Here is a 24,316-nt window from a genome sequence, read left to right as displayed (position 1 = left end):
TGGCTTCTGACTAAACGGTGCTGTCTGTCCTCTATATCAGAATGAAAAACAAGAATTATAATATAATGACAAATACTGTAAGTTTGTTTGGAAATGAGTTACAGCTTCGTGCTATTTTCAAAATCTTTTATTATAAACATTCAGAGGATCAAGATATTTGCTCCTCTCCTCCCTAAAAAAAAAAAAAAAAAAGACAGTTTCAGGGTTGGGAAAGGGTTGGTATGTCTCCTTTGTAGATACTCTATGGGAATACTTCAAAGGGTACTACCTCTTAAAAAAAAAAAAAGGCTTCCAACTTGGTTACATAAGAACATAAGGTTCCTAGTTATAATGCCGTTGTATCGCTCCTTGGTGCGACCGCACCTTGAGTATTGTGTTCAATTTTGGTCGCCGCATCTCAAGAAAGATATAGTAGAATTGGAAAAGGTGCAGCGAAGGGCAACTAAAATGATAGCGGGGATGGGACGACTTCCCTATGAAGAAAGACTAAGGAGGCTAGGGCTTTTCAGTTTGGAGAAGAGACGGGAGGGGAGACATGATAGAGGCTTATAAAATAACGAGTGGAGTGGAACAGGTGGATGTGAAGCGTCTGTTCACGCTTTCCAAAAATACTAGGACTAGGGGGCATGCGATGAAACTACAGTGTAGTAAATTTAAAACGAACCGGAGAAAATCTTTCTTCACCCAACGCATAATTAAACTATGGAATTCGTTGCCGGAGAACGTGGTGAAGGCGGTTAGCTTGGTAGAGTTTAAAAAGGGGTTAGACGGTTTCCTAAAGGACAAGTCCATAAACTGCTACTAAATGGACTTGGGAAAAATCCACAATTCCAGGAATAACATGTATAGAATGTTTGTACGTTTGGGAAGCTTGCCAGGTGCCCTTGGCCTGGATTGGCCGCTGTCGTGGACAGGATGTTGGGCTCGATGGACCCTTGGTCTTTTCCCAGTGTGGCATTACTTATGTACTTAAGTCCTCTACTTGGCTCACTTTTATTACATAGAGCAGTGATTTAACCTATTGTGATGTCATAGTGGCTCATTCCACCAATAAGAGCCAACCTCATTAGTGATGTCACAATGGCTTGATTGCATAGAATGTTTGTACGTTTGGGAAGCTTGCCAGGTGCCCTTGGCCTGGATTGGCCGCTGTCGTGGACAGGATGCTGGGCTCGATGGACCCTTGGTCTTTCCAGTTGGCATTACTTATATACTTATGTACTAGTTTAGTCTTAAAATACTGACAATTTTACACAACTGTTTCCTTCCTTTATTTATAAGCAACTATTGATATAGTGCTCTTCTAGGTGTGTCCAGATCAAAGCAGTTTACAAAGGAGGTTCACCATAAAAACATTTGTCTTAAAACCCCCCCCCCCCCAAAACCTAAAATCATTAACCCTAAAACTGTGTACTAACCCCATCCATCTATAAAACAATAAATTTCATCTCTGCATTCCAGTAACAAGGCAGTAGTAGTAACCACATCCTACGTTCACTGAAATAGCAAATAAAACCTCACTCAATTAAACAGTCCATCTAGAAGGTCGAGCCAGTCATGATCCCATAAGGGCCAATATAAAAAAGTAGGTTTTAAGACCTTAAGTAATTCAACATGCAGTTCACGTGGAAGAAAATACCAAAGAGTAAAGGCTATGAAGAAAAAAAGCAGAATTTCTAGTAGAATCAACCCTCGTACAGTATAGAGAAGGAATAACCAATTGATTTTGAGATTGTGAGCAAAGTGTTCTAGTGGGTCACTGTGGAATTAATAGTTTTGATAAATACTGAGACATCTCTGAATAAAATGCCTTGCATGTTAAAAACTAATTTATTTTTCATATGGTAAATACTTATCTGCCCTTTCCATGAGGTATGAAAGGCATGCAGTTTAAAACCAGAGTACTGAACATCACTATGATAAGACTCACAACTCTTTAACCAAAATCTCCTTTAATGCAGCAAACATGGAGAAATAACTCGCAGATCAGATGTGCTGGACAAGATACCTTTATGATATTTTCATGTGATCCTGAGTTATCTACTGGTTTTATTTTTAATATTAAGGGGCTCTTTTACTAAAGCTTAGTGAGTGCTAATGGACATTAGCATGCCTAAATGCTAAGAAGCCCATTATCCCCTGACTCTATAAAGGTCGCCAAAAATTGCATGCACAAATTTAGGTGCATTCCCGATTTGTGCATTTAATAGAATAATGAGCCAATTAGTTCCAATAATTAATTAGATTTAATTGGGACTTACGTGTGTAAAGTTAGGCACAGGATCCACACCTAAAATGTATGCCCGAAAAAGGGGGTGTGGAAATGGAAGGGTCATGGGTGTTTCAGAGTGGATCAGTGGCATGGTTTTGAGTTATGCATGTAATTGTAGGTATACTGCACATAAATTTAAGTGCGGGCATTTGCACCATGTTTCTGTTGGTGAAAATGGTGATGCCTAAATTTACGTGTGACCTCTCCACATAAGCATTAATTCTATAAACTGTCCTATGTTTAGGCACAGCTTATAGAATACAGCTTAAGCATTTTTTTCAGCGCCAATTTTTTAGGTGCCATATATAGTCCTATATACCTATGGATATATACCTAATACAATCAATGGTCCTAAGCCATGCAGATTATTGCAACGGAATCTACGCGGGCTGCAAAGAACAACTCATAAAAAACTCCAGACTGCCCAAAATACAGCAGCCAGGCTGATATTCAGCAAAACACACTTCGAAAGTACCAAACCCCTCCAAGAAAAGTGGCATTGGCTCCCAATCAAAGAATGGATCATCTTCAAAATCTGCACCTTAGTCCACAAAATCATATACGGCATAGTCCCAGAATACATGACAGACCTCATAGACTTATCAATAGAAACAGTCAGATCATCAAGCTCCTACCTAAACCTACACTACCCAAATTGCAAAGGACTGAAATACAAAACAGCTTATGCACAACTATGGAATGGGCTCCCAAAAGCTGTGAAAACAATCTACGACCACTTGAACTTCAGGAAATCACTAAAATCCAACCTCTACCCCAACACAGCATGACTATGATCGAACAGGACAACACGCAATCTTCATCCATTCCGACCCTCCACTTATACCTCATATGATCACTATACAACTTTGTATTTGTTATCCACCGACTGGGCAAACGCCTTTGACAGTACTCTGTAAGCCACATTGAGCCTGCAAATAGGTGGGGAAATGTGGGGTACAAATGCAACAAATAAATAAATTGGCTTCTTAGAATGTAGTGTATGCTAATTCTGTTAGTGTGCGTTAAGCTTTAGTAAAAAGGCCCCTGAATGTTATGTTACCCCGTCTCCCACCTAATTAATACATGCATCATTTAAGGGGTTGATCTCTGATCAAATTTGAATACTCCTGAAAGTAGTTATTCTAAGTTCCAATTATACATAGATAAGACCGAAGTACTACATTTGATATGAGCATATGACCTACTTGAATGTGAGATACGTTGATGAGTATGCAACTGGACTTGTTGCTCAAGCATTCTTGCAGGTCGCACTGTATGTGCAGTGAAGAATGTCTATACAGCAGTGGTTCCCAAACCCGGTCCTGGAGGCACCCCAGTCAGTCAGGTTTTCAGTATATCCATGATGAATATTCATGAGGTAAATCTGCATGCAGTGGAGGCAGTGCACGCAAATCTCTCTCATGAATATTCATTGTGAGTATCCTGAAAACTTGACTGGCTGGGGTGCCTCCAGGACCGGGTTTGAGAACCACTGCTCTAGAACCTTTGCTGCTTTTACCTGAAGAACTATCTAATATTTCAGTTCTGGTAAAAGAAATAGCTTATTGTTACAAGTATCAACAGATACAATCGGAGTGCATTTGTAATGCCTTCTCCTACTGCTAACTGAGGCAGGGTGCATCCAAGCCGTTCTGCAATTGGTGAAAGGTCTTTCAGCTTTGTTCTTTGTCTTTTTCCTTCATCACTTAGAATTTTGTCCTTCAGCCACTGGTAGCACTAGGAGTAACGTGCATGGTATTATATACAGCAATTAGTGATTCAAAATTTAATTGAATGTAGAAATAATTAGGGATGTGCATTTTGTTTGAATGGAAATAGGAAATTCCAATAAAATTCCTCATTTAATTTTATTTTGAAACCTAAGCAAATGAAAAACTAAATTGTGTTCTTTTTTTTTTTTCCATTTCGTTTCATTTACAAAGAAAAAAAACCCAGTAGTAAGTAGTCCTGGAGTTCTTTTCCTCCACTGAAAAAATTGTGCCTTCGTTCTGTTTTAACCTGCCACTGAATCTTCACCTCATCCTCCCCAGGGTATAGTGGATACATGCAGCACAAAAGTAGTTCAAATTAAGTCACGAGTATTATAAACCCAAGATGCTGGGCTAGTCTGAACACTAGGCAGGACTAGGGGTCGCCTAGGGCAGCAGCTTCTGGGAGATGCGAACAAAATGGTTCTGAAAACCATATAAACCCAAGGAAACAGCAGGAAGTGTTTTTACCCAGATGATGATACTGGGAAGGGTGATGTTGGGGTAATAATGATTGGGGGGGGGGGGGGGGGGTTATAAGGCCTAAAAGTTAATGGAGGATGTGGGATGATCCACGATGGCTGACATGCTGTGAATTTATGTGGGCAGTTCTGATTTCTGTCCTGCTATTACTGCATTCTTTATTCTCTGTGTGATGACTAAGAAGCAGGGGAAGTAAGGGAAGCCTTATCCGGTACCCCTACCCTGAATCAGGCATCAATTCTGCGATATGCAGTGAGTTCTGGGAGAATTGTAGGTGTCCTCACTGCCCTGCCTGTACATGGAGAGCCGATGGGGCTTGAGGCGAGCGTATCACTCAGCCTGGACTTATAGCACTTTACTAATGCACAGGCAGTCAAATCAAATGAAATCAAATCAATTTTTGTATACCGCTAATATCCCCTTTCCAGGGTTCAGTGCGGTTTACATTCTAGGTGAGACAAAAGCCGATAATGTTAGTGTGAGGTATAGGACCACTGGTGTAATGCATGAGACCAAAAACATTATAGGAAAGGATAATGGATGATACTAGGAGGAAGGAGTCAATGGAATGGAATCTACGGATGTTTGAGTGGTGCGTGTTTTGTCCCCTATAAGATAGGGAATAATAAAGAATCCCTGGTTGAGAGTCACTGGGTGGAATGACTGGGAGGTCCCTGGGTGGGAGGAGGCCCAGCCCATGGGAGTGTACATGAAATAAAATGCAGAGAATAGTGCCCCTGGAGAGAAGAGTGACAGGGGATATGAAGTTAAGAGATAATAAAAGTGAGTGCATGCTTTTTAGAGGGAGGCAGGTAGGCAAGCAGCAGGAGAAAAACACAGAGACCCTGCAGAGAATAGGGAAGTAGACCAAGAGTAAAGTAAAAGGCTTGAGGAGCCAGGGGACTGGGGCTAAGGAGAGCCCGTCCCGATGACTAGGGTGATTCCAGGAGAGTGAACACTGCTGGAGAGGGTCAAACCAAGAGGGTTTCAGCCCATCAAGGGAGTGCTCCTGAGGATTGGAGAGGAAGCAGATACTAAGACCAAGATTACTCAGTCCAAACTGCGCAGGGGAACTGTATATAACTGTACCTATTTTTTTTATTGCCCTGATTGTTCCTGGATATATACCTGGAAGTGAAGGAGGCAGGATTCCCTTTGAGGAACCATGGAGGAGAGAAAGAGAGATTTGATACATAATCTGGTTAAGGACCATTTCCTATTGAATTCACCGGAGCAGCTGGTTGCAGTTCATTATTTTGTTATAAGCTACTGACTGTGGAGTGCTCATTTTGGAGTGAACAGTGTATGGTTATCCCATCAAGATAGCCTACGCTTAACCGCCAGTTTGTGAACCAGATTTTCCTGGGGAAAGAGGGTTATCCCACCCACTAACACTTCTTTCTCCAGGTAGAGGCACTGCGTGCCAAGTGAGTGACTGAGCGACAGTCCGACGGAGTCTGCCCTTTGTGGAGTCTCCAGCTTGTTCGGACCCCGGACTCAGAAGCACCCAGGCAAAGGGGTGTTACACTTAGTTGTGAAATGCTGCTCAAGTCACTGAATGTGTTGAAACGTTTGAGATCAACTTCTTGATCTGGCCACTGAAGCAAAAATTAAATCATGAGCATTTCACAGAAGCTTCTCTTCTGGTTACAGGGAGACAACAATAAGTATTTTTCATAAGCTGTGGCTGGATTGGGTTAATAATAGTCTAGTAATTTTGCAAATGAGAACAAACAGTTTGTACCTTCAGTGAAGCTCTTGAACTTTCAGGAACTCCGTTTTCATATTTCCCTGAGATAAGGCCACAGGCAAAGGTGACCAGGTCATTGCTCCAACTCCTAGAAAACAAGCGAGCAGACTATAACCAGATGTTGAATTAAATATTGGGTTTTATACACTTTGGGGATAACAAAACTATTGTGCAAATGGATTTGTACATGAAAAAAATATGTCCCGTTGGTGCATTTTTGTGTGTGATAGTTTTTGTTGGCAGAGTTGTTTGCAAAACATAAACACAATTGCTAGTAAGCTGTGAAATCATGCAATTATCAAGTCAGTATATCAGATAGTTTGCAAAAATTAGGGGCTCTGTAGCTTTAACAGCAGTAAGCCGTCAGCGCATGAACTGGGCTGCAGTCATAGCTACTGCACAAATAGTGCAAAGCTTTACCTCACTTAGGTGCCCTTTTACCAGACAGCAGTAAAAAGTGGGCTTAGCATGCCCTTATGTGTCCCATTTCCACGCCCTGAGGCCATTTTTACCACTGGGCTAAAATGGCCAGTTTTCCTGAAATTTTCATTAATGGCCATAGCATGTGAGCCCCTACCACTACCCATTTTCTACGTGCGAAACATAGTAACATAGTAGATGTCGGCAGAAAAAGACCTGCATGGTCCATCCAGTCTGCCCAACAAGATAAACTCATATGTGCTACTTTTGTGTATACCCTACCTTGATTTACCTGTCCTCTTCAGGGCACAGACGTATAAGTCTGCCCAGCACTATCCCCGCCTCCCAACCACCAGCCCCGGCACAGACCGTGTAAGTCTGCCCAGCACTATCCCCCCTCCCAACCACCAGTCCCGCCTCCCACCACCGGCTCTGGCACAGACCATATAAGTCTTCCCAGCACTATCCCCGCCTCCCACCATCAGCACTGCCTCCCACCACCAGCTCTGGCACAGACCATATAAGTCTGCCCAGCATTATCCCCGCCTCCCAACCACCAGCCCCGCACAGACCGTGTAAGTCTGCCCAGCACTATCCCCCGCCTCCCAACCACCAGTCCCGCCTCCCACCACCGGCTCTGGCACAGACCATATAAGTCTTCCCAGCACTATCCCCTCCCCCAATCATCAGCACTGCCTCCCACCACCAGCTCTGGCACAGACCTATAAGTCTGCCCAGCATTATCCCCGCCTCCCAACCACCAGCCCCGGCACAGACCGTATAAATCTGCCCAGCACTATCCCCCGCCTCCCAACCATCAGCACTGCCTCCCACCACCAGCTCTGGCACAGACCATATAAGTCTGCCCAGCATATCCCCGCCTCCCAACCACCAGCCCCGGCACAGACCGTATAATCTGCCCAGCACTATCCCCGCTCCCACCACCGGCTGTGGCACAGACCGTATAAGTCTTCCCAGCACTATCCCCACCTCCCAACCACCGGCTCTGCCACCCAATCTTGGCTAAGCTCCTGAGGATCCATTCCTTCTGAACAGGATTCCTTTATGTTTATCCCACGCAGTTTGAATTCCGTTACCGTTTTCATTTCCACCACCTCCCGCGGGAGGGCATTCCAAGCATCCACTAATCTCTCCGTAAAGAAATACTTCCTGACATCTGTACGAATTGGTTAGCTCATGGCAATGTAGCTGCACTAACCAATCAGCACAGGACATGCCCACTCTCTGTCCCCAGGCATGTCTCCTGTGCCAAAAATAACAAAAAATATTTTTAGCACGTGGGTAACAGGCACACATGTCAAAATTATCATGGGATGCCTCAGTGCCTCCCGCGGTACGCCATTTTTGCTGCTGTAAGCACGCATTAGTGCTTTCTGTAGCTTTGTAAAAGGGTCCCTCAGTTACATTTCAGGGAGAAACAGTTTTTAACAAAAAAGCTAGCAATTTCTTGCAACTTTTTTGCAGCAAAGTCACCTCAAGAGAGCACATCCCACAGTTCTCCATTTTTAGCATCTAGTGTAGCTTAGTAAAAAAGTCCTTTAGTGGATGCAAATCGATTGTATACACATATCTAAGAACAAATGTACAATCAATTTGCATGTGTAAAAAAGTTCTAGCTATATACAATGCATGCATTAAAACATGTAAAACAAACCAAAAAAAAAACATCCAAAAAAATCACACTGGCACATCCCACCACGTGCATTATTAAATGGCAGACAATTCCATTTTAGAACACGCGTGATAATGTTTACATCACCTATTTTATGGTACAGCTCTGGCAGTTGAACTTCCACCTTTTCTCTTTGGAACAGATGGTATTCGGCCTGTTCACACACTGGAGGAATCATATTGAACTGCCTTGCTACAGAATAGGCCTCCTGTGGAAAATCAATTAAGTACTACAGTATATTAACTACTCTTGGATGCTGGACATTTATTTAACCACCTAAGCATGATAATATCCCTTTTATTGAATTTTACCCATAATCTCAGTAAATCTGATTGATTTCAGATAGGAAGAGGTCAACCTATGTCTTCAGAACTACTGTTGAAAATACATTTATTTGCTGACTGGACATACTGCAGCTACTTATAAAACTGTACCCTGCAGATAAGAGAGCAGTTATAAATACCAGCCAATGTGCTGACAGATTAATTGCGCATGAGTTTTCAAGGACACCTGCACTTCAGGTACTTAAATTCTGACAACATGAACTCTTGTCCTTATGCCTCAATAAATCCATTAGTTCACCACCTCCATTGTATGCAAATCTCTGCCATACACATTCACTAGGAATATCCTGAAAATCTGGCCTGTTTCCAACTCTCAAGGACTGAACCTGGCGAAGCCTGCTTAGGGCCCCATTACTAAAATGTGTTGGGCATTCATTTCATTGTCTACTTATTAACACTTTCCTAAATCTCAAACGTTACAGTTTCTAGCATGCCTGATTAAGTAGCTTTTTGCCATTATCTTTTGATTTATCTGGCTTACCTAATTAGAAGGAATCCACCCACTACTCAGCCTGTGGCAGTAAGCGACATCTGAGCCATTCACAACTGTGGGCTAAATTGACCCTGAATATTCAATGCAAGGGCATCAGTGGCATACCGAGGGCAGGGCGGAATGCCCCGGGTGCACGCTGCAGGAGGGGTGCGGGGAGCAGCCACGTGGCTGTCGGCTCCACCAGTTCCCTGCTCCCTCTGCTGTTACTTCCTGTTCCGGGGCAGAGGGAGCAGGGAACCGGAGCAGCCGACAGCCCCGCGGCTGCTCCTAGCATCCCTACAGCAAGAAGAATGCACCTGGGTGGGGGTGACTTGGAGGTGATATGCCGGGGGGGGGGGGGACTGAGGGGGGGAGGGTGCCATGCTGCACCCGGGGGGGGGGGGGACAGATGACACTGCAGCGGTGATCCACCCCGGTTGGCAGCCAACCAAGGAACGCCACTGCAGGGCATACTTGGCTCCCATAATTGAATATTGGGTATCAGCGTTCACCTGGAAGTTAAGCAGGCTCCGGCTGATATTCAGACTGGTGTCTGGTTAACTTTAGCGAATAATGTTATGACAGCCTTCTTGCTGTCCCAGCTTTATGCAGTTACTTAGGGCCCTTTTACTAAGCTGCGTAAGCATCTACGCATGCCCAATGCCACCAAAATGGAGTTACTGCCCAGCTACTGCGTGGCTCTTGCAGTAATTTCATTTTTGGCGCGTGTGTCCAATACAGACATCCGAAAAATTATTATTGGATGCGCACAAGTGGCATTTGACACACGTAGGTCATTACCGCCCGGTTGCCACATGAGACTTTACCGCTAGGTCAATGGCTTGCGGTAAGGTCTCAGACCCAAATGGATGCGCGACAAATTTCATTTTGCCGCACGTCCATTTTCGGCAAAAATGTTAAAAAGGCCTATTTTACAGGTGCACTGAAAAATGATTCTGCACGCACCCAAAACGCGTCTACACTACCGCAGGCCATTTTTCAGCGCACCTTTGTAAAAGGGCCCCTTTGCTGGTTAGCAGATTGAAAATTGTCACTAAGCAGATAAGTAGGCTCTCTGCCTCTGCTCCATCCCTGGCCCACCCCTTAACCGGTTAGCGTGCTCTTCAGCAGCCTCTCATCCTGCTAAAACCCTTTTGAGTATGGGGCAGAATGTATTTAGCACAAGTTTCAAGGTTTCTTTTTAATCTACATCAAGTGCCCCTGTTATAATGAAAATCCAGTGGAGGCAGTGATCTTTTTGTTTTACGGAGAAGTAGGTGAGAATCCTAAGCAGTGTTCGCCCAACACTGCTTTCCAAGATCATGTACTTTTTAAACATTTTCGAAAAGCCTAAATCTTTTAAGCTTTGCTCAATAACTATGCTCACAAAACACTGAAATGATATTAAAATTCTATTGGGCTAAAACCTCAATAAATCTGCATGCTCTTAAATTATAGCCAAAATTTAGCACAAATAATAGCACTTAAAACATTGCTCACTAGATAAGAAGTCATTAGAATAAATCAAATCACAGCCCCCAAAGTTACTGGGGCACAACTATTAACTTTGCATGCTGCTGGCACTAACTTTTAAAAGGAGATAGAGCAGCTCTTAAATTAGAATGGGGAGAAAGCTGACAGGAGCACAAGGTATCCTTGAAGGATGGTATTATAACAGGACATTTAGGGAATGCCAATAAAGAGGTTTCAGCAAAGGTGAAAGAAAGCCGGGAGTGTTTAACGGTAGAACAGAGCAAAGGTTGCAAATTATTCCTGCCCTGTATAGAAATGCTAGAAGCCTAAAAAATAAGATAGGAGAGTTATATATAGCACTTAATGAAGAGGTAGCTACAGTATAATAGGTATATCAGAGACCTGGTGGAAGGAGGACAATCAATGGGACACTGTGTTACTGGGGTATAAATTATATCACAATGAAAGGATGGATCAAATTGGAGGGGGGGGGGGGTTTGCACTGTATGTAAAAGAGGAAATTGAGTCAAACAAAATAAAATTCTGCACGAAACAGGTAACAACATGGAATCCTTATAGATAGAAATCCATGTGTGACGGGAAAGAATTTATGTGTAGGGTTATACCACTGTCTGCCAGGCCAGAACAGACAGATGAAGATATGTTAACAGGGTGACAATGCAGAGGAACAAAGAAATCTCAGTGAACCTGGAAGATGTACTGAGCCAAATCAACAAATTAAAGAGTAGTAAATCACCTGGTCTCGATGGTATACATCCCAGGGTACTGAAAGAACTCACATATGAAATTATAGATCTGCTGTTAGTGATCTATAACCTGTCATTAAAATCATTTGTAGTACCTGAAGATTGGAGGGTGGCCAAAGTAAAGCCTATGTTTAAAAAGGGATCCAGGGTGATCCAGGAAATTACAGACTGGTAACCCTGACTTCAATGCCGGGAAAAATAGTGGAAACTATTATAAAAATAAAATCACTGAACACATAGACAAACATGGTTTAATGGGACAGAGTTAACATGGCTTCAGTCAAGGGTAGTCTTGCCTCACCAGTTTGCTTAATTTCTTTGAATGCGTGACTAAACATGTGGATAAAGGTGAGCCAGTTGATATAGTGTATCTAAGTTTCAGAAAGCATTTGAGACTCCCCAGAAAGTTAAAAACCCGTGGGATAGGAGGCAGTGTTCTGTTGTGGATTAGGAATTGGTTGATGGATACAAAACAGAGGGTAGGGTTAAATGGCCAATTCTCTCAGTTGAGGAGAGTGAATGATTGAGTGCCCCAGGGATCTGTACTGGGACAGGTCTCCAGCATCTTTCCTCCCTCTCAACCCCCCCAAGGTCTGCACTCTCTCCCTTCCCTCCCCTCCCTTCATCCTCTTCTCTTCAGCATCTCTCTCCTTCTCTTCTTCCCCCTCTGCCTGTGGTGTCCATCATTCACCCCCTCCAACCAATCTTCAGCATGTCTCTTCCTCCCCACTGTGTCCACAAGGTATTTATTCTCTTACCACAATCCCCTGGGGTGGAAACTCTATAAGCTAAGTTGGAGACATCACAGGGCCTTCAGAGGCCCAAAGCCAGCCATCTCCTACCCCCTCCGAACTTCCTATTTCAGAGGGACCGAAGCCGGCCCACCAGCCTTGACTATATAACATGCAAGGTATGAGAAGCAATGAAAGAGAAGAGAGGCCTCATGAGGCGAGAAGAAGGGTAGCAAAACTCTAGGGGTGCCATGGCACCTGTGGCTAGCTTCCCCTGCTCCGGGGCCTATGTCCACAATGAATATTCATGAGAGATTTACATGTACTGTCTCCACTGCACGCAAATCTCTTTCATGAACATTCATTGCAGATATCATCAAAGCCTGACTGGCTGGGGAGCCCCCAGGACAGGTTTGGGAACCATTGATAGAAGGTAATTTTCTTTATTTATATTTTTGATTTTGGGGGGCCAAGATTTATTCTAATGTCTTTCCAAATATTGAGCAATGTTGTATGTCCTAACATTGTGCCAGATCTTGACTATACATTGAAGTTCGATTACCATTATTTCCATAGCATTCCAGCGTGATGTTCCCCAGTACATGGCCATCCCCTGGTTTTTACATAGGTCATTGCTCGGACAATTTCTGTAAAAGAAAAAAGGTTCATCCTGGTGAGAATCGATAACCTGGAAGCTCATCTCTGCTTAAATAAAGCATAAACCTTTGGCTATTATTTCATAGATGCTAGCTATAGAACATTCACATCACATACACATTACAGTTCATGTTGTTAAAAGCTGATGTGTATTTCCTTGTGCTAATACTTTTCTTTATAGATTACTAGAGCAATGGCTAAAGTTCACATACATTTAAGATGCTACAGCTGGTAAATAAGAACATATGAATAGCCAGACTGGGTCAGACCAATGGTCCATCTAGTCCAGTATCTGCTTCCAACAGAGGCCAATTCAGGACAGAAGTACCTGGCAGAAACCCAATTAGTAGCATCATTCCATGTTACCAATCCCAGGGCAAGCAGTGGCTTCCCTCATAACAATCTCAATAGCAGACTATGAACTTTTCCTCCAGGAACTTGACCAAACCTTTTTTAAACCCAGCTATGCTAATTGCTGTTACCATATCCTCCTGCAACGAGTTCCAGAGATAACTTTCATTGAGTGAAAAAATTTCCTCTTATTCATTTAAAATATTTCTATGTAATTTCATCGCTTGTTCGCTGGTCTTTGTACCGGTTTCACTTCCCAATTACCGGCGTCACTCCCAATCTCCACTAAGATTCCGAGGATCCATTCCTTCTAAACAGGATTCCTTTGTGTTTATCCCACGCATGTTTGAATTCCATTACCATTTTCAGCTCCACCACACCACCCTCTCTGTGAAAAAATACTTCCCGACATTACTCCTGAGTCTGCCCCCCTTCAATCTCAATAAAAATGCTTTACGTCTAATCTGAGTGGAGTTAGCCATATCAGAAAACATCTGCAAGTTTTGGCCATAAAAAGGAAATCTTTTTTTTTTTAATCAACTTTCAGCATAGCCAATTTATCCATCTCAGATATTAAAGTAGCCAGAAGGATAGCTCTGGTTGCCGCATTCTCCTGTTTATTTCTTTCTTTTTTTTATTATTTTATTTATAAGTTTTAACAAATTATTACAAGAACACTTGTAAATGAAAAAATGGAAGAAAATATACATCATTTTCAAGGAAAATCAAATATAAGGTAATTACTTTATCTCATCCATTTCAAGTCCACAATATGAGAGAAAAAACAAGGTACAATTCCAGGAAAATTTTTCTCATACATAAGATCAAAAAAAAGGGAAGAGAACATAATATGCCTGTTATAATCCTTTTAACGGAGTAGATGTAGACAGAGCCTGCAATTGCTGACTAGAATTAACTGCAAACTTAGAATCAAGAAAATTATTCAATTGACTTGCATCATAGAAAATATATTTGACTGAGCTAACTTTAATCACGCATTTACATGGAAAATTTAACCAGAATAGTCCTCCCAACTGTAGGACCCTTGGGCGGAGCTTCAAAAACGCTTGACGTCTCCTTTGTGTTACTCTGGCAATATCCGGAAATATTCTAATTTTGTTATTCATAAAGAGTTCCTCTCTATGACGGAAAAATTGTTTGAGAACCCAATCACGGTCGGGTTCTAACACAAAGGAGACAATCAATGTTGCTGGAATCGTTGTCATTTCTTCTTTTTGAAGTTCTTGCGTTAAGTTCAACATGTCAAATGAAGCGTCAGGTCTTTGTTCTTGTTGGTCCACTACACCTTTTTGTTTCTCAATTTTATATGGAGGCAAATAAAAATTTTTGAAATTGGAGGGTATGCTTGTTCAGGATCTTTAGATATCTGATAAATATTTTTAAACATATTAGTGGAGCCATTAGTGTAGTTTTTGGAAAATTAATCAACCTAAGAGTTTTAGCTCTTAGTTGATTTTCCAAATTTTCAGTCTTTTGATGCAGAATAATGTTCTCTTTTATCAAATTTGATTGTATTTGTTGAGAAGTTTTTAGTGCTTCATTACATGAAATTAAAGATTTTTCAGTGTTACTCATTCTAGTTTCTAAAGCTTCAATTTTTTCCAAAGGCAACTGAGTTACTTGTAACACCTGAGATATCTTCTGTGTAAAAGAGTTCTCAAGTCCTACCAAGGCTTCCCAAATCGAGTCAAGAGTTATATTCCCAGGTTTAGAAGGCAAAAATGACTTACTGGGTATAGTAAGCTCAGTCAAGTCTCTCTTCATTGTCTGCTCCTGATTCCCAGCCAGCAATTCACTGAATCTTTTTTCCGACTTCCACAGCCGGTAGTTCTTGGTCTGCTGCAGTTCCCTACTGAATGCACTTCCAGGTCAGAGATGCCGAGTGCTTCCTGCCCCTGCTGCAGACCCCTTGCCGGCATCATCGAGGACTCCGCTGTTCGGGGCTAAAGTGATATCGGCCTCAAGCTGAGGGAGCAAGGAACCTCCCATTGCTCCCTCCTGCAGCGAGGAATCCTGCCCCGTTGCACCCACAGGCTGCGCAAAACGGTCCATCGGTCCCGAAACCACGGCAGCTGTGGAGGGAGTCACCCGCTGCCTGCCCCTCCGTTTCGGCATCGCAAGGTAAAATTTACTAAGGATTTGAGGGGAAACGGGTAACGAGCCGTCTGGCTAGCGTTCCCTTCCGGACGCCATCTTGTTTTGTCTCATGTCCTCCTGTGTTATTTCTAAAAATTTTTTAAATTAAAACTGATTTTTCATACCAAGGCTAACTGCTCCTCATTCTGTTTCACAATTCTGGAAGGCAGCTAATATATATTAGAAATAGATTAACTGCTGAGCATCTGATAGCTACAAGCTACCTTAAGGTAAGTACTAAATAGTATTTCAGTGGAAAGGAAATGTATAACAGGTATAAAAGGGGCAAGGTCAGAAGTGTTCCTGATGAGGGGTTCTGAATTTAGAAGAGAAGTTATCAACATGGGCTACCATTAAGATGGGTTATTTTAGCATAGGGTGTCATTGCATAAAATAGGACCCTAAGCTAAATGTATTTATTTGTTACATTTGTACCCCACATTTTCCCACCTATTTGCAGGCTCAATGTGGCTTACATAGTACCGTAGAGGCGTTTGCCAATTCGGTTGATAACAGATACAAAGTTATATTGTGGTCAGATGAGGTAGGTGTGGATCAGGCGTCATGGGGTCGAAGGAAGTGGATTATAAATTGTCCAATACGACCATTAGTTATGCTGCGTTGCTGGGTGCTGGGATTTATGTTGGATCGGTGGGATAGGACTTTTTGAAGAGGTGAGTTTTGAGTGATTTCCTGAAGTTTAAGTGGTCATGGATTGTTCTCGCAGCATTTGGAAATGGCAGGACTTGTGGTAAAATAATCTTCCTTAATGATAGCCCAGGTTGATAACGTTCCCCCCTTAGCTGGCTAGCATGGTGTTCTGTACTAGCCAGCTAAGGGTAACCCTGACTGCATTAGTAGCAGGCCTAAATCTGCCTATTCTAATTTTGGGTCAGTGTGGTTGAATTACCACATTCAAAGACATCTGGGTAATTCTATCCCTTCATCTTAGCTGCTCTGAGTGTTTTTAAAAATGGACCTTGTGGCTTCTCAATCAATCATGTCTAAAATACCTGTTGATTTTCCAACACTTGTGAGAACACAATTATTTGTATCTCCTCCTTTGCTTCTAATGTGATTGGTTTTATTTTCAGACGCGATGAACCTGGTCACTGCCATAGATAATTTCAGTAAAACACAAGGGGGCAGTATTCTAAAGCAAGACATTTGGAACATTCATCCTTTTGATTCTCATTGGCACTGAAACATCTGCATTCCCACAAGGCTATTAGGATTGTAATCAAATGTTTATTTTCTTTTTAAATACTTCACGTTATGCTGGAAGTGCAAGACTTCATTGTGATGAATTTTCCCTTATCACCCCTCCTTTTCTCTTCTGATTAATTTTCAATGTGTTTAGGTGCCTGACTTTGAGACTTATTTGTCCAAGTTGGCACCTTTGAAAACAGACAGGGGTGAGGCTCTAAATTTAAACATATAAAAAGCGGGTGGCTATGTGTTTGGCGTTAAGGAGAGGAAACAGGTGTCCAGGACTAATTTTTAGTATGAGGTACCTGAGCCCTATCAGTGCTGTACCAAGGGTTGTGTGAGAGGTTGCACAGCCCATCACCTCCTCTCACTGCCACTGGCAAAGTGGTGTGAGGAGATGCACCAGTAGTGAGTTACACAGAGCACAACTATATCTTTGCACAGTCCTGGGGCCTATTTACTACTACTACTATTCATTTCTATAGCGCTACTAGACATACACAGCACTGTACACATTATATGCAGGTAATTTCTCTGTCCCTAGAGGGCTCACAATCTAAGCTTTTTGTACCTAGGACAATGGAGAGTTAAGTGACTTGTCCAAGGTCACAAGGAGCTACAGCGGGAATTGAACCCAGGTTGCCAGAATGGTTCATTATTTTTTGGCAGCTAGACTTTATTAGCTTTGATCTTGTGCATAACACAGTGCATTGTGAGCTATCACTTAGTTTTTTGTAACTGTACTGAAGGTCTAATAAAGAATTTCAAAAATAAAATTAAAAATGCACATAATCATTACATTGGAACTTGACTAGACACTTGCATGGGAACTTAAAAAAAAAAAAAAGGAAGTCCCCAGTGCAAACCTTATAGCCTTCAGTTGTAGGAAACTCTTTCACTTTGAGTGACCCAAGGCATGGCTGAAAAAATCTGAAGGTTTTTTTTTTTAACCATAAAAAGGAAATCTTTCTTTTTAAAGTAATTTTTAAGAGTCAATATTATGTCTAATTCTGAAACAAAAGAAATCAGGAGGGTTGCATGTGCTTGAAGCTCCTCTTCAACACAAGCCTTGTAAATGTCCCTTATCTCCCTGGTTAAAATCCCTGGTGACTTATGGGGCCACATCCCACCACCCCCTCCCTGCCATTCAAATCTCAAATATCTATCTATCTATCTATCTATCTATCTATCTATCTATCTATCTATCTATCTATCTATCTATCTAATATGGTATCCATTATGAAGCCTTCCCCCTGTCCTTTTAACCCCACTCTCTTTTGCCAAAACTTTCAAGCTCCCACACCCCTGCAGGATGCCCTCCCTCCCTCCCTCCTTATCCAATAGCTTCAGGGTCTTGCACTTGCCCTGCTGCTGCTGTAATACCCAATGGTGCTGGCTGACTCTGGGTTTTCTTTGCACTGCACGTGCATGCAAAGTCATTTCATAAGTAATGGTACTGATTTCCATGCCATAAGCTGCTTTGCATGTGTTTGCATTTGACACAGCTCATTACCATTCTCATATGAAGGGTAATTCTATAAAGAGGCATCTACATTTAGTAAGTACATGAGGTCTTGTGGTAGGTCACTTGCTCACTGCACCCACGACCTCAAGTCAAATCCCACAGTGGAATTTCTTTCAGGTAGCCAGCCTCTGGCCACCTCAGCCATCTATCTACTTCTGGTCAGCAATGAGTACCCAACCTGGGGAAGGCAACAGCAGCCCCTGACCACTAAGAAACCATCATGCAAGTGGTGGATCCCCCATTTGTAACTTCCAAACAGGGGACTGTGTTTACAGTTAAACATCTACAACACTCCAACTTGTAAGCTATTCTATAAAGAAAAATTTATAATTTTCTAATTCCAAATGAAGATTCAATTCTTTGAAATCATAATTCAATTTTGTATTTTTTTCTTTCTTTTGATATTTATCTGCAATCCACTTTGAACCTAAATAATGGGAGTTAGGGGACTATAAGTACCATATCATATCATAAGAACATATGAATAGCCATACTAGGTCAGACCAATTGTACATCTAACCCAGTATACTGTTGCCAGCAGTGGCCAATCCAGGTCACAATTACCTGGTAGGAACCCAATTAGTAGCAACATTCAATGCTACCAATCAGGGCCGTGCCTAGAGTCTCCGGCGCCCCCCTGCAGTTGGCGCCTCCGGCGCCCCCCCATTGGTACCGTGTCGCTCCCCCCGAAAACGATCGCTACACTGCCGCCCTCTTCTCCCCAGATCCTTTTCCTTTTTTTTTTGTTTAAATTTACCTCTGTCCGGCGGCAGCGTAGCGTCAGTGAGAAGGAGGCGGCGCTCCCCCCGCCCGACGTGTCTACTAGTCTTCTTCCCTTCGCTAAGTGTCCCGCCTTCTTCTGTCGTCATTTCTGACGTCAGAAGAAGGCGGAACACAGCGAAGGGAAGACTAGTAGACACGTCGGGGCGGGGAGCGCTGCCTCTTTCTCACTGACGCTACGCTGCCGGACAGAGGTAAATTTAAACAAAAAAAAGGAAAAGGATCTGGGGAGAAGAGCGAGGTAAGCATGGTGCGGCGGGGCGCCCCCCCCAGAGGATGGCGCCCTCCTGCCATGCTTACCTCACTTACCGTGTTGGCACGGCCCCTGCTACCAATCCCAGAGCAAGCAGCGGCTTCCCTCATAATTATGTCAATAGCAGACTATGAACTTTCCTCCAGGAACTTGACCAAACCTTTTTAAACCAGATACGCTAATTGCTGTTACTATATTCTCCTGCAATGAGTTCCAGAGATTAACTATTCATTGAGTGAAAAAATATTTCCTCTTATTCATTTAAAAATATTTTTATGTAATTTCATTGAGTGTTCGCTGGTCTTTGTACATTTAGAAAGAACAAAACATTGATTCACTTCTACTCATTCTACATCACTCAGGATTTTGTAGACTTCAAACACAGTACCCCTCATCCATCTCTTTTCCATCTTAAAAGCCCTAATTATTTAGTCTTTCTGCATATGGGAGCAGTTTCATTCCCTTTATAATTCCGGTTGCTCTTCTTTGAACCTGTTCTAATTTCACTATATCTTTTTTCAGATATGCAGGCTTATTTTCGAAAGCGAAGGACGCCCATCTTTCGACACAAATCAGAAGATGGGCGTCCTTCTCCCAGGGTCGCCCAAATCGGCATAATCGAAAGCCAAATTTGGGCATCCCCAACTGCTTTCCGTCATGGGGACGACCAAAGTTCCCGGGGGCATATTGGAGGCTTAGCGAAGGCGGGACTTCGGTGTGCCTAACACATAGGCGTCCTTGACCCATAATCGAAAAAAGGGCGTCCCTGACGAGCACTTGGACAACTTTACTTGGTCCTTTTTTTGCTACAACCAAGCCACGAAAAGGTGCCCGAACTGACCAGATGACCACTGGAGGGAATTGGGGATGACTACCCCTTACTCCCCCAGTGGTCACTAACCCCCTCCCACCCTCAAAAAAATAGTTTAAAATATTTTTTGCCAGCCTCAAATGTCATACTCAGGTCCATCGCAGCAGTATGCAGGTCCCTGAAGCTGTTTTAGTGGGTGCAGTGCACTTCAGGCAGGTGGACCCAGGCCCATGCTCCCCTTACCTGTTACACTTGTGGTGGTAAATGGGAGCCCTCCAAAACCCACCACAAACCTACTGTACCCACATTTAGGTGCCCCCCTTCACCCCTAAGGGCTATGGTAGTGGTGTACAGTAGTGGGTTTGGGGGGGGGGGCTCAGCACACAAGGTAAGGGAGCTATGTACCTGGGAGCAATTTCTGAAGTCCACTGCAGTGCCCCCTAGGGTGTCCGGTTGGTGTCCTGGCATGTCAGGGGGACCAGTGCACTACGAATGCTGGCTCCTCCCAAGACCAAAGGACTTAGATTTGGTCATTTCCAAGATTGGCGTCCTCGGTTTCCATTATCGCCGAAAATCGGGGACGACCATCTGGACGACCATCTCTAAGGATGACCATCTCTAAGGTCGACCTAAATTTCGTGATTTGGGCGTCCCCGACCGTATTATTGAAATTAAAGATGGACGCCTATCTTGCTTCAATAATACGGGTTTCCCCACCCCTTCGTCGGGACGCCCTGTGAGGACGTCCTCAGGAAAACTTGGGCGCCCCTTTCAATTATGCCTCTCCATGTTACTAGAGACACATCAAAGTCTGGTATTATAATCCCAGTGCTCAATTTTTACAATGGCAAAGCACTAGCATTCCAAACATAGCTATTAGCTTCTACAGACCTCAGAAACGACTCGTTTCACACAGGTTACATAACCCTATGATCTGCTTTAATCTTCATCTTGATAATATTGTAGTGTTAAGAGTAGCCACGGTAGTTAGAAGGACCAGCCCTGATGCAGTAATGCGAAACATGGCCGGGGTCCTTACAAATACGCTTTCTATTCATATTTGAAATAGTTAATAAGAATACAGGTTAAATTAAAAGTGTGGACCGATGAAGCTTAAAGCGAATCGTAGGGCTATGCACCCTGTGAGAGACAAGTCGCTTCTGAGGTCTGTGTAAGTTAATTGCTATGTTTGGAAGTACATATAAGTACATAAGTAATGCCATACTGGGAAAAGACCAAGGGTCCATCGAGCCCAGCATCTTGTCCACGACAGCGGCCAATCCAGGCCAAGGGCACCTGGCAAGCTTCCCAAACATACAAACATTCTATACATGTTATTCCTGGGATTTTGGATTTTTCCGTTTAGTAGCGGTTTATGCTAGTTCTTGCCAGTGTAAAAATTGAGAGCTAGCATTATAAATGTGCACCCCACCCATGACCTGTCTAGACTCCACTCATGTGAACACCTACCTTGAAAATACGCACTATCGCACTTAGGTTCCATTTTATAGAATAGTGCAGAAGTGGAATATTGATATTTACTTGTGTGCATATGCCAGTATTTTTGGTCATATAGTATGTTAAACTGTACAGCGCTGCGTAACCCTAGTAGCTCTTTACAAATGTTAAGTAGTAGTATATGTTCTTGGCATCTATATATTGGTTCTCTCCTTACAGAAATGCCCTCATTGTGTCTGCTTTAGGGACCACAAAATAAATATGAAAGCTTGTAATAATCTTAAAATGTTCATGTTATTTCTACATATCTTGCACTAATGCATTTCACTGCATGGTAAATGGGGTTCACTATAAATGCATTAACACAGTCTAGCGGATAGGTGCCATATACAGACTCCTAAGCAAAGGTATTGCAGGTCTCAATTTTGACTCCTGCGTTCAGCTGAAAAATCTTCATTAATATAGCCCCCTAGTTCAAACGTGAAGCTTTTGTTTTGAAAATTGATCCACAATTGATGACAAATATTTTTTTAAAAAACCAATTAGCCCATCTGGTCTGTCACTTAGTCTGATCTAAAACTCCAAGAAGACACGCCAATGTGGAGGCATGGCCTAGTGGTTAGGTGGACTTTGGTCCTGGAGAACTGAGGAACTGAGTTCAATTCCCACTTCAGGCACAGGCAACTCCTTGTGACTCTGGGCAAGTCACTTAACCCTCCATTGCCCCAGCTACAAATAAGTACCTGTATACAATATGTAAGCCACATTGAGCCTGCCATGAGTGGGAAAGCACAGGGTACAAATGTAACAAAAAATAATCACTGGCTGCAGAAGCTTGACTGCAGTATATTGGTCCTTTTCCCAAGTCAGTTTTTGTTGTCTTCCCATTTAAGACTTGCTTTTGGTGTATATGAGCTATGTGGCAGCAGTGCACAGAGCATCATGCCTGAAGGGGGCACGCTGCCTACTAATATTCCCTCTCAGTTGTGTGCACTGTTTCTCTTTGTCCACGTACTTCTCACATATTTTCAAAATTGTGAGCAAATCGTCCTGGCTGCACTCTGAGAAGAGCAGCAGCGAGTGCCAGTTTCCAAGTTTTTGGAGATGCTTGTGATGCTAGCATAGGACAGCTGGAAGAGCACATTCCCCACAATCACTGAAGAGAAGAAAGAGGCCTGGGATAAATGGAAGACCTCATCCTGCCAGAAGAAGAAGGCTCAGGACAGCCGGCAGAGCTTGCCAGCTGCTGAAGGCAGGCGGAGAAATATATATCCACTCTAAGGGGGTCTTTTACTAAAGATTGGCTTGCGTTTTCTGTAGCACGCCCCGTTTTATTCATAGGGGCCCTGCTGCAGACAGCTTGAGTGAGGGAGGGTGGCTTGGAAAGGGAGATAAAGAAAAGTCAGAGAGAGAAAGGAGAGATGCTGGAAAGGAGAGAGTGGATGAATCTGGGCAGGGGAGAAGGGGGAGGGGAGAGAGAAGTATGCTGCTGAGTGAGAGGAAGAGGAATTGAGAGGGATAGTGAGAATAGCATGGGGAAGAGTCGGGGCTTCTACTGGAAAGGTGCAGAGAGAAACAGGGAGGGAAAGAAGAACTGGATGCATGCTGGACAGTGGCGTTCCTAGGGGGCTGACAACCGGGGCGGATCGCCGATGCGCCCCGCCCCCCGGGTGCAGCGCCCCCCGAACAGCGCGACACCCCCCTGGGCAAAGAACCCCCCCCCGAGTGCACGCCGCTGGGGGGGGGGGGGTGCCGCAGCGCCTGCCGGCTCTTCGTTTTCATGCTCCCTCTGCCCCGGAACAGGAAGTAACCTGTTCGAGGCAAAGGGAGCATGAAAATGAAGAGCCGACAGGCGCGCGGCACCCCCCCAGCGGCGTGCACCCGGGGCAGACCGCCCCCCCTTGGTACGCCACTGCTGCTGGGATAAAGGAAATTGAATTAATCCATTGTACAAACTGGAGTAATTCTCTTTCCAAATAAAATATCTGTCCAAATAAAATGATGTAATCGAGAAAATGTTCCATAAACAAATATGCTGGAACCATTCAGGTTGGAAAAACATGATGTTCTCAAACAGAGCCACATACAATGCGGCAACAGATGGGGCTAAAGAAGCCCCCATTGCTACACCCTGAGTTTGTACATAAAACTTGTCACAAAACAAGAAATAATTCTTAGTAACGACAGTTCTACCAACCGCATCGAAAAGGAAGTAAACCATGCAAAAATATTTGTTCTGTTGGTTAATATTTCTTGAATAAGAGTAGAGTGATGTGGTAGCCGTGTTAGTCCACCTTTAAAGGTAATCAATAGAAATAAAATGAAATAAAACATAGAAAATAAAATAAAATGATACCTTTTTATTGGACTAACTTAATACATTTCTTGATTAGCTTTTGAAGGTAACCCTTCTAATCTGATGAAGAACGGTTTACCTTCGAAAGCTAATCAAAAATGTATTACGTTAGTCCAATAAAAAAAGGTATCATCTTATTTTCATTTCTATGTTTATTTTATTTCTATTGATTACCTTGAATAAGAGTCCAAGCAGAAGATTGAGGAATCATAGTGTATAAGTTAAGTTTATTAAAACTTTCTATCCCACCCACAAAATGTGTGTCTACGCGGCTTACAATCTAATTGGAAAAAAAAGAGAGAAAACAAAATTTTAAAAAAACATAAAAAGTACATACAAATATGCACAATGGACATATCGCAAAAAAGGGCAGGGGAGGAACTAGAATATCGTATAGGAAAGAAAGAGAGGGGAAAAGGAAAAAAACAATAAGGAGTGCATAATTGCAGGTGTTCCATGGTAGAGGAGTGTGTAGCCATGTTAGTCCACTCTTAAGGGTATCAATAGAATCAAACAAAATAAAACATGGAAAAGAAAATAAGATGATACCTTTTTTATTGGACATAACTTAATACATTTCTTGAT

The 24,316-nt window shown here is 43.0% G+C and overlaps 1 protein-coding gene across 1 annotated transcript in view; it reads right to left on the bottom strand.

The window, feature by feature from the left end:
* Positions 1-24,316, bottom strand: part of LOC115479195 (voltage-gated potassium channel subunit beta-1-like) — a 207,269-nt gene that overhangs the window by 4,971 nt on the left and 177,982 nt on the right. Inside the window, 6 exon segments of the mRNA XM_030217007.1 lie at positions 3,883-4,009; positions 6,269-6,336; positions 6,339-6,362; positions 8,475-8,595; positions 12,737-12,795; positions 12,798-12,821. Of these exon segments, the coding sequence (XP_030072867.1) occupies positions 3,883-4,009; positions 6,269-6,336; positions 6,339-6,362; positions 8,475-8,595; positions 12,737-12,795; positions 12,798-12,821 (423 nt within the window).

Source organism: Microcaecilia unicolor, chromosome 10 (genome assembly GCF_901765095.1).
Source record: "Microcaecilia unicolor chromosome 10, aMicUni1.1, whole genome shotgun sequence".
Classification (NCBI taxonomy): Eukaryota; Metazoa; Chordata; class Amphibia; order Gymnophiona; family Siphonopidae; genus Microcaecilia; species Microcaecilia unicolor.
The sequence above is the reverse complement of the archived record's forward strand: the minus strand, read 5'-3'. Positions and strand labels throughout refer to the sequence as shown.